At 30.8% G+C, this 10,499-nt stretch overlaps 1 protein-coding gene across 1 annotated transcript; it reads left to right on the plus strand.

Annotated features, from left to right (window-relative positions):
• Positions 1 to 823: 823 nt before the first annotated feature.
• Positions 824 to 9,248, plus strand: LOC115961295 (putative two-component response regulator ARR21). The gene is made up of 8 exons (XM_031080296.1): positions 824 to 968; positions 2,802 to 2,948; positions 3,677 to 4,069; positions 4,193 to 4,269; positions 6,600 to 7,760; positions 8,180 to 8,305; positions 8,652 to 8,738; positions 9,165 to 9,248. Exons 1-8 carry the CDS (start codon positions 824 to 826, stop codon positions 9,246 to 9,248), a joined length of 2,220 nt encoding a protein of 739 aa, XP_030936156.1.
• The last annotated feature ends 1,251 nt before the right edge of the window (positions 9,249 to 10,499 follow it).

Below are 10,499 nucleotides of genomic sequence, written 5' to 3' on the forward strand. Positions count from 1 at the left end.
TGAAGTATTAGAAAGATTCGCGACACGTAGATGAGAGTTGTATTTAAGATATATGATTTGGTCGTTAAGTCGTTATTACCGTTAATCTAAATATCCCGCGTATATGATTCTCTGATGGTTATAAATAGTACAAGAAAAAAACCCTAAAACCCTATTATCCACATTAAAATAAATTCTTCAAATATTTTGAGGAATACTTAAAAATTAAGTTAGATCATCTTTGAAGCTATCTTATACATGATTTAAATGCATTATTTCATGTTTTAATTAATAAAAGTGATTAAAACTATAAGAAAAATTAATATAACTTAAAAAATTAATGCTTATTTTACCAATGCTAATTACCAACATCAAATCAATATGGACATAACTAAACACCATCTATTTTGCATTAAAATGTTTTCTTTTTTTCAACAATTAACAAGTTACGTCCACTAAGAAGTACATGATGAGGCAATTTAAATGAAAGATTGCGAAATCTTCTTTAGAAAGGCTCAATGTTAAACCTCCTATTTTAGCTAAATTGCATTGAATATTTATGTTGGGCTAGATTTTTTAATTTAATTAGTATTAAAATTCAGGGGGTGATGCATGTATGCCTCCTTTAAAATTTGATAAAAAACAAAAAAAAAAAATGTTATAAAGCTCTCTCCTTCCATCTATCTCTACAAAAGCAGTCATTTGACAAGTGTTGCACATTCTTTGCGTCCATTTTTTGATTCCATTAGCACCTTCTACTATAAATATATCCCCCTCTTCTCCCCAAATTCATAGTATATATTCTCATCAAAAAAAGAAAAAAAAAATTCATAGTTTATTCATCATGGCCATGGCTAGTGAGAGAGTTAGAGTAGATCAATCTTTCAAAAACAAAACCTCCATTGTAGATATCCATATTTTGGTTGTAGATGATGATACTACATCTCTTGCCATTGTTTCTGCGATGCTTAGAACATGGAAATATGATGGTACTTTTTTCTTTTGTTTCAAGACTTTAATCTCTTTGAATTTAGCTTCTTGTTTAATTCACAGATAATTGCATGGTTAGGGTTTTGACAAGCCTTTATATACATGTTTTATAACGTTCATTCTATTGGAACACACTTTCATTCCGGCCATTTTTATTTCATTTATGTGTTTGGGGACTAATAACTTTTGAATTACATACACAGACGATTAAAATTCTTCTGCCTATAAAGTTTTGAATTTCATTAATTTCCAAAAAATATGATTTTTTATTTTAATTTTTCCCTTTAAAATAGATCTCACACTTGTATTCTAGTATTGTGATTACGGATCTCATATCACACTAATTTGGTAAGGCTTTGTGTGCATGTTTTTTGACTTAATCTAAAAGATTTCTTCGTTTTCATTGTCTGTAAGAAATTGAAGGGAGATTTTTTTTTTTTTTTTTTTGTGTGTGTGTGTGTGTGTGGAGAAGATTGAAGGGAGAATTTAAGTTAACATACTTGTCTTTCTACTAAAACACGGAAAATTGTTTTAATGTTCTTTCTTGACACGATTGCTTTGAATCCTTTCCTTATATTGTTAGTATTATGTTTCATGAATTTTCTTATCGTCATTAATTTGTTATGCATGCATGTTTTTTCACTTGTTTTTAGATATTCCTTCCATTTATCTACATTTCACTATGAGAAAAAGTTTAGTGAAAAATGTTGCATAATTAGTGTCTTCATCTATTGCACATATAATAGATTTAATTTTTGTTCACATATATTACAAATTGAAATTTTATAATCTTATTCTCTCAAACTATTATATTTTGATCGTATTTACTTTTTCATTGGCTCAAAGTTCTTGCTTGTGTACTATAATTTTTTTTTTTTTAAAATTTATATCCATGACATAAATGATTGAAATCTATAATATTCTTTTCTTAGCAAGAGACTATATATGCCTCTAATCCTTTCCCAAGATTTACTAGATCTGGGTATATACTCTATTTTAGGGGTGTCTAGCCCACCTACCCACCCGTCCAACCTGACCGTACTTGAACCGTTGCCACCCAATCCTACTGCTCTAGTGGTCAGACATGGGCCTTGACCTACCTAAAACCCTGGTGGGTTGGTTGCGGGTCTCATCTTTCAAAACCCATGAAACCTAATCTGCCCGAAAAACATCAATTTCGGCGATTTTTCAAGCATTCTAGCAACTTTTTCAGCTTAATTTTTGACAAATTTTAGCAAGCAATATAGCTAGACCGACAGAGATACACCAAATCCAGCGAGTTCTTCGCATGATTTAGCGGAAATCTCACCGAATTCGATGAGATCTTCACCAAATTTGGTTAGATCTCACCAGATCTTGGCTGGATCTGGCTAGATCTTACTGATTTTCGACAGTTTTCGGTTTCACCCGAAATTGATCACCACCCGAAGGAAACCCAACCCGTGAAACCAGACACTTTTACAGGTCGATTGCGGGTCTAGGAAGCCCCACCCGATCTGATCTGATCGAATGCAGGTTGGGCATAAACTCGACCTAAACCGAATCGAACCGACCCATGGACAACCCTACTTTATTATTTTTTACATGTAATAAATTTTTTTTTTGGTCAATGTTGTGGAACGATTGTTATATTGCATTATAATGATCAAATTTCCTCCTATCAATTAATTTAACATTCTTGAACCAAGTATTTAAAATTAAATCTTAGTTGGGAAATGCTATATATGTGAAGTCACATTTGTTTAATTTGAACATAGTAGGAAAAAGGTTTCAATATTTCCTTTCTACAGTGATTCCTTCATAAACTAATAACTTTGTTGCTATTACTTTAGTTGTGGCTGTTAGAAACCCACTGGATGCTTTGGCTACTCTCCGGATGCAAAAATTCGACCTTGTTATTACAGATCTGCATATGCCTGTAATGAATGGGCTTGAATTGCAAAAGCAAGTCGAAAAAGAATTCAAGCTGCCTGTGATTAGTGAGTGCCATTTTACATCAATGATTCTAATTGTTTCACATTAGAAAAAAAGTTTCACTTGCTATGGTTTTGTTTGCTTAAATAACAAACCATTGATTTCATCTATAAAATGTTCCTCTAAGTGTTTGTCTACATAGTTCAATAGGCTTTTGTTATACATAAGGATAAACGTATTCAGCACCATATTTTCTCTTCATTTTTTAAAATGACAAAATTTAGTTACAAAATTGGTTGTAATCTAAGATTATAACCTGACTGATCAATATCTTTTTATTGGAGGTGAATTTTGGCAAATCCACAATTGAATTATGTCTTCTTCTTATATCCTCCATGCTTGCAAAATTTCTAGAAAATTAAAGACCAATAGTTATGTCATCAATAAATTGTTTAAATTGCAAGTTTTTGTAGTTTAAAATTATGCATAAAATATAAGCTTATAAATCATATAGTAAATAATATCTGATCGACACAAAAGTGTAAATAACATGCAATTCAAAAATTAAAATTTTAAAATATATAGTAATGTTTATTTTATTGAGTAAGGTTGTAACCTAAAACTACAACCAATTTTATATCTAAACTTTGTTCTTTTAAAAAACTACAACCAATTTTTGTACACATGCACACACCCAAAAAAATAAAATAAAATAAACCTTTCACTAAACTTAGTATTATTTCATCTTATAACATAATTTTTTTTCCTAATGTATTTGTTCACTGTAATGCAGTGATGTCCGCTGATGATGAAGAGAATGCCATGTTGAAGAGTTTAGAGGGTGGAGCTGCTTTCTATATGGTAAAACCAGTAAGCCCAGAAGACCTCAAAAATTTATGGCAGTATGCTGTTGCAGCTAAAAAAGGCAAATCTGTTGTTATCGAAGAAGTCAAAAACACACCAGCTAAATCATCGGTTGTTTCTTGCGAGAAAAACCAATCTGCAGAATCATCTGTGAATCAAGAAAAACATGATAAAAAGGATTCCAAGAGAAAGGGTGCCCCAAAAAAGGGAAAGGAAGATGGGAATCAAAAGACTCGTGGAGCCCGTAAAAGGCCAAAGGTGATTTGGACAACTTCACTTCACAACCGATTCTTGGAAGCCATAAAGCATATAGGCTTGGACAGTAAGAGATCTCTTGCTGATTACAAATACTTTTCCCACTTTGTTTATGCTTAGTTTTCAGTTGCAATTTCTATATTTATTTTAGTATTTCTAATGTTTATCTTTCTGATTTTGATTCTTTCAGAGGCTGTGCCTAAGAGGATTCTCGAGATCATGAATGTGCGGGGCTTAACTAGAGAAAATGTCGCCAGTCATTTACAGGTTTGGTTCTACATTAAAATTTTCATTAATATATCCTTTTTGGCTAAGCTTAGGTTTTTGTTGTTAAGTTCAACGTGCCATCATAATTTCATGCAAAATGGAAGCAAATAAAAAAGAACAAAATTTATTTAATTTTTTAAATGTCATTTGTTATAATTTAATTATAAAACTTGTACAATTGAGCATCTAGTACATTCAGTTATTGAACATAGAACATTGATAACCTATTTTTTAGATAGTTACAATATGTTAGCTTAAACCTTTTTTCTCCCTAATTAAACTCCAAATACTATGTGCATGAAGAAATGCCAATTAAGTTACAAAACTTTTTGCTAGAAATTTGACAACTTAGACCATTAAAAACTTAGAAATCATAAAAGAAAGTTGCAAAAGGATGGTTCTAAAGGCGTCCAACCTAGTGTTCATGAGCTGTTTGAAACAGACAATTAGATTGTATAGGACTATTTATTTTCAAATAATATTTCCAAGATAAAATCTCATGTCTTTATTTCCAAAAGCGCTTTAGGCTTTATACTCCTTAAATTAGTGATAATTCATTTTGTAGATAATGCGGAAAGCAAATAAGGGATCAAGATCCAGTTGGATTATTAGGGTAGTCCATATGCAATTCATCAAATCCAATCAAAAAAAAAAAAAAAAAATTGAATTAAATAATTATGATTTTTGAAATCATCAATTTATTAAAAGATTAATCTCTTCATCCTTATAACTTCACCTCCAAAGAGAAAAAAAAAAATGGGGGAAAAAGTTTTGTTAACTTCTTAAAAAATGCCACCCACAAATAGATGTTGAATTTTTTTTTTTTTTTTTTAAATATTGGAAATAGACGTTGAATTGAATGAGAACAACTCAAATTCTGAAAATTAAGTGAAAATTTTGCATTCTAAACAAGTATAGCTTTTTTATATATATATATATATATATAAATAAAAACCCTACGGATGCCATACAGGGGAACCATCAAGAAAAATCCTTGATCTTTTTGTTTGCACTACATCTAAGTGTGTTTTATTTTACTTGGGCCTCAAATAGTGTAATTAAATATTAAAGTGTGTGTGTTTAGAAGTTAGTTTGTTTCTCAAAAAGAATACTAAAAATTATTTAAATTTCCTTAATAATATCATAAAATTTTGCTGGCGTAAACATCATAAAGTAGATACTTATTCAAAAACAATATTTACATAATTCCGATTCTTATTCAAAAACAACATTTACAAAAACAACCAATTAGTATTCATAGTTTCACATAGGGAATAGTGTTAAATTATTAATTTTTCCAAAAGTTTAAACAATTAAAAAATGGTAAATTTAATCATTTAACCATGTACTTCTAAGTTCTAACACTTCTTCTCACATATAGACTCAAATTCCTTTATAATAGGTTGTGCTCAATATTTGAGATTTTAAATGAGAAGTAGAGTGGAGGAAATAAAGATTGAACTTGGGATCTCCTATTTTGTTACCACATTAAATAATCAACTTTCCACCATTGCGCACCCTTGATGCGATAGTCACTCCACAAGTATAAATACTTCTGGGGTGCAGAGGGTAAGGGCCGAGGTTCAAGTTTTCAGGAGGAAGTTTTATATATATATACAATTAGATTAGGTTAGAGGAAAAAAAAATTCTATCTTGTGTAAAAAATAAATAAATAATCGATTGTTCTAAAATTTTTTTAAAATGATAAATTTAATCATTTAACATCATATTTCTAACAAATAGAAATATAATAAATATAATAAAATAGTGCATATACAATGAAGTAATTGATGTTCATAAAATATTAAATTTTTTGTTTGCAAGTATATAGATGATATAGCTATTTGAAATATGTTATGTTGCGGAGTCCACGTATCCCCAATTGAACAAAGTTTATCTCAATTGCTCTAACCAATATAAATTTGTACCTAATAAGAAATGCACCATTTATCAAGTGGGTATAAGTAATATTATTATTATTATTATGTTTTTGTGCGAAAATAGAGTATTTAAAATGTATAGATATGAACATATCCATTCGTTTATAAAGATTGATAAGAATTTAAAAGAAAAAAAAAAGTGTATTAGATTACACACTAAAAACATTAGAGTACCTTAGACCCTAACAATAGTTTTAGCCTTTATGCCACCGCTTTTGCCAATGATGGAAACTGTTCTACCATTATTGAAAGAAGTAAGGTGCACTTTTGAATTGGAGTCTAAGTCGTTATGAATCACTATTGTTTTTCAATGAAAACATACTTGCACAATTATGTTAATTGTTTCTTAATCATTATAATTGCTCATATATATACATACGAATATTGCAGAAGTATCGTTTATTCCTAAAGAGAGTCGCGGAAAGAGGTCTTTACACCTCAAAGGGCTTGTCTATGAGATCAAGCTTTGCCTCTGGTCTTCCTCCATCACTCTTATTCAAAAATTTCCAACAAAACTATCCCCAATTCCCAGAACAGCAACAAAGGAGAACATCTATGTTCCAACCAGGATTTGGAGGTAATTTTATGACACTTAATGGTTCTGTCCTTGGTGGTATCCCTTCTAATAGGGCATCTTCAAGTGGAGCTCAGTTTGGATATGTGGATTCCTTTAATGCTCTTAACATAGGCCCTGCCCATTTTCCCGTTAAGCATAATTCTTCAAGTTCAAACTTTGTGCCTCAACTAGGACAAGAGCAATGGTGCTCATCAAACAATCTTCAGCAGCCATTGTTTGGAAACATAAATAGTCCTCCTCTTTATCAGGCAAATCGTCCAGTTTTTGCTAACAATGTTGGATTGAATTTTCCATCGCTGGGAGATATGACATGTGGCCCTAAGAACAATGCTACCAATGGTCTAGTGAATACTTTAAATTGTAATGACACATACCCACAACAAGCTCAACCAATTAGGTCTCATCTTCGAAATGATTCCATGTTGAACTACAACTTTTACACACCTGGAATTCTCAACCCTAGTTATATTCCAGAAACTGCGAACAATACGGGGTCTCTCAACAGTTCCAATGCAGCTCCAAATTTTGGCAATAACAACGGTGTTAATGCTAGAATCCAAATAACTAATGGGAGAGAGCTAATTGGAACAAATGAAAAGAGTTTCATTGACAATGGGACACCAAATGGTCCTTACAGTGGCTATGGAATGTTGAATGGGCACAATGACAACATCAGTCTTGCAACAATGAGGAATGGAACTTTTGGTAAAAACATGGAACAAGGAGAGTCTTCTTCTGCTGGGTTTGAGAATGCAAACCAATTGCAACCATGGTTTAACAGTGTCAATCAACAAGAAAATGGTTTGCCAATATTTCAAACACAGTCACAGCAACAACCCCATCTTGTGAATGGCGGAGAAAATGACTATTCCTATGATGATCTGCTGCATGCCATTTCTCTCATGCCAAACTTAGGGGAGGATGATCTCAATGAGCTTTTCTTGGAGGAAACCTACAACCAGCCTCCTTCTCAGGTGCGTTAGAAAAAAAAAATTATTTTAGCAAAAAGTCACTTTGAGTTTGATTTTTATGTTTATAGCGGTTCATATGTAAGACATAGTTGTTTTAGAACTTATCGAGGTAATAAGTTATTATTGATTTTCATATGAGCTTTCTTTTGATATTACTTTATTATTTATCATTAACAACAAATCATTTCAATGGTTGTGAACGAATTTATGAAACACTAAAAAGTATTACAAATTTTACTATAAACAACTCAAAAATTAATGTGATTAGAATGTGATTGGTATTACTTAAATAATATAATAAATAAATATTTTGAATTTTGAATTTTTTTTTTTTAAGTGGTGACAAGTCATTTTGTATGTGTGTGTTTATATATATATTCTTAATTGCTTCGTTAAGAACCACTGTTTTACTTTGTATGTAGCAACAAGGTGAGGAAGAAGAAACTTTTGAAGAGAATCCTCTTGTGAATGAACTCCAAATTCTTGAACTTTCTGGTTCATCCAGTCTTGAAGAGAATCCACCTTTAAGTGAACCAGCGTTTAGCCAGGTATATGTCTAATGCAATTCAGTATTAATTTTGATTTATAATAAATACATCTAATTAAATTATTCTTGTAGTACTTAATCTAGTTTCCCTCTCCAATGTACAAATGCAAGAAGATTTTATAATTCGCATATATTAGAAGCCAAGTTGTTAATAGTTAATTTTCTTGTTCGCTACTTGCTTGTTTTTTTCTGTATTTTTTTTTTTTTTCCTCACAAAAACCTCAAATAATCACAAGAATTAGTAGCCATTGACAATATTCCAAATTTCAACCTAGAAATTTTATTGTTTGCATTGTCATAGTCACTATGATAATTCTTGACGCCAAATTTACTATCACTGTGTTCAGAATCAAGGCGGTGAACAACTAGTGGACTTGGACTTTGATGTCGACATGTTTATTTCGGCGGAAAGCCCTGATCAAGACCTCAACCAGGCAAATTCAGCTTTTATATTATTTTAAGCATTCTATAATATCTTACTTATAATAAGTCTACACAAACCCTATTAAGAGAGGAAATTACTTTTGAGTTCACATATGATTTACCTCTAAACTATTTTTTATAATTTTTTGAATCAGACCCGTAGTTTAAGAGCTTCTCAATGAAGTAACGAAAACATTGATGTTCCTTAACATTACTTTGAAAAGCCCTTCCTCCTTGCAATTTCTGTGAACAAGTAAAAAAAATATATATATATATATATATATATTTATTTATTTATATATATATATATATATATATTTACTTTTACCCATTGCCCTCCCTAAGAAAATAGTATGGTTTCGCCACTGCTTTGATACAATCATTTTTGCCTCCTTATCATAATTAAGTTCGTGACCCTTTTGTTATAATATGTACAGCAACAACTCGCGAGCTCAAATGATCTCTATGGCATGTCTCAGGTGGAGAATAATGTTAATACCCCATTGGAAAGCCAGGCATGATCTTAAAGAGCTCTAATTTTATCCCTAATGAATATACTAAATTGGTTTTTTTTTTTTTTTTTTTTTAAGTTTCAAAATCTCTTAACTTTTTCTAATGAAAATTTTGGGTTTGATTTTTTTGTCAAGGGATGGGAGGACGACTTCATTGACTCCTTGTTTAGTCTTAGCCCCAACCTGCAGCTGCTAGAGTGAGAAAGTTGTGATCCAATCCAGTTGCGGAGAAACTTTATTATCTCTATGCATTAATTATGTTTAATTATATTGTTATGACATAGCATAATTGTGGTTTCATTTTGAACTTGTTCATGGCCCCGTAGTAATTTTACTATGGAAACGCCTTGGACATATGACTATGAATGTGAACTTATTTTAGTTTGTCGTAATTTTATTATAAGACTTTTCTATATGGTTTTTTTTTTTTTTTTTTTTTTTTTTTTTTGAGAAAGTTCTATATGGTTATCTGTAAGGGCCGGCTGAACCATATAAGCAATTGATGCAATTGCCTAAGGCCCCCACTTGTAAATAAAAAATTAAAAAAAATTATATTTATCTATATATTTTAATTACCAAAAAAAATATTTTAGATACTTTTATTGGTCAATAAAATGCATTAAAAAAGCCACATTGTATCTTAAAATGCAGAATAGTGTACAATAACAGTGCACACAACTTGATAGGATAAGATTGCATAGTGCACATAGCATTGTGCAGTTTTGTCCACAAGCCCCAACACATCACAAGGCCTAAGCTAAGCTGGCGCCCACACGACCCCACACTAATTAATAAGTTATCACTTTTTTTTTTTAATGCAAACTCTTACTTTATCAATTATTATAAATTATCACACCAATCAATTATTTGATGTATATTATATCAACTCATTTGTATTATAGTGATACTAATTTATTGAACCATGTAATAAATTAATTTTTATTTGTAAAAATTTAGACTTTAAAGTTAAAAAAAGAATCCACTTAAAATTTTCGCCTAAGGGCTCCAAAATTGTTGAGCCGGCCCTGCTGTGTATATCTTAACCGTGAAACTTAGTATCAAGCTAGAAGTTTCACAAAAAATATATCTAGCTTGAAATAAGTGTTTGTTATCTCTCTATTTAATTAGTAAGAATTGATTATGTATCTAGTATTTCTATTTTAATAAAATTATTGAGTTGTACTACATTCTCATCTATAAGAGTGGATTTTATTTATGGAGAAATTACTCTGTACACTATTTGTCTAGAGGGGTTCCCGA

This window comes from Quercus lobata, chromosome 9 (assembly GCF_001633185.2).
Source record: "Quercus lobata isolate SW786 chromosome 9, ValleyOak3.0 Primary Assembly, whole genome shotgun sequence".
Lineage (NCBI taxonomy): Eukaryota > Viridiplantae > Streptophyta > Magnoliopsida > Fagales > Fagaceae > Quercus > Quercus lobata.

Coding starts and splice junctions, on each gene's coding strand:
- LOC115961295 (XM_031080296.1), top strand. CDS start 824: ATGGCCATGGCTAGTGAGAGAGTTAGAGTAGATCAATCTTTCAAAAAC. Junction 4,070..4,192: donor AAAGCATATAGGCTTGGACA/GTAAGAGATCTC, acceptor TGATTCTTTCAG/AGGCTGTGCCTAAGAGGATT. Junction 4,270..6,599: donor ATGTCGCCAGTCATTTACAG/GTTTGGTTCTAC, acceptor CGAATATTGCAG/AAGTATCGTTTATTCCTAAA.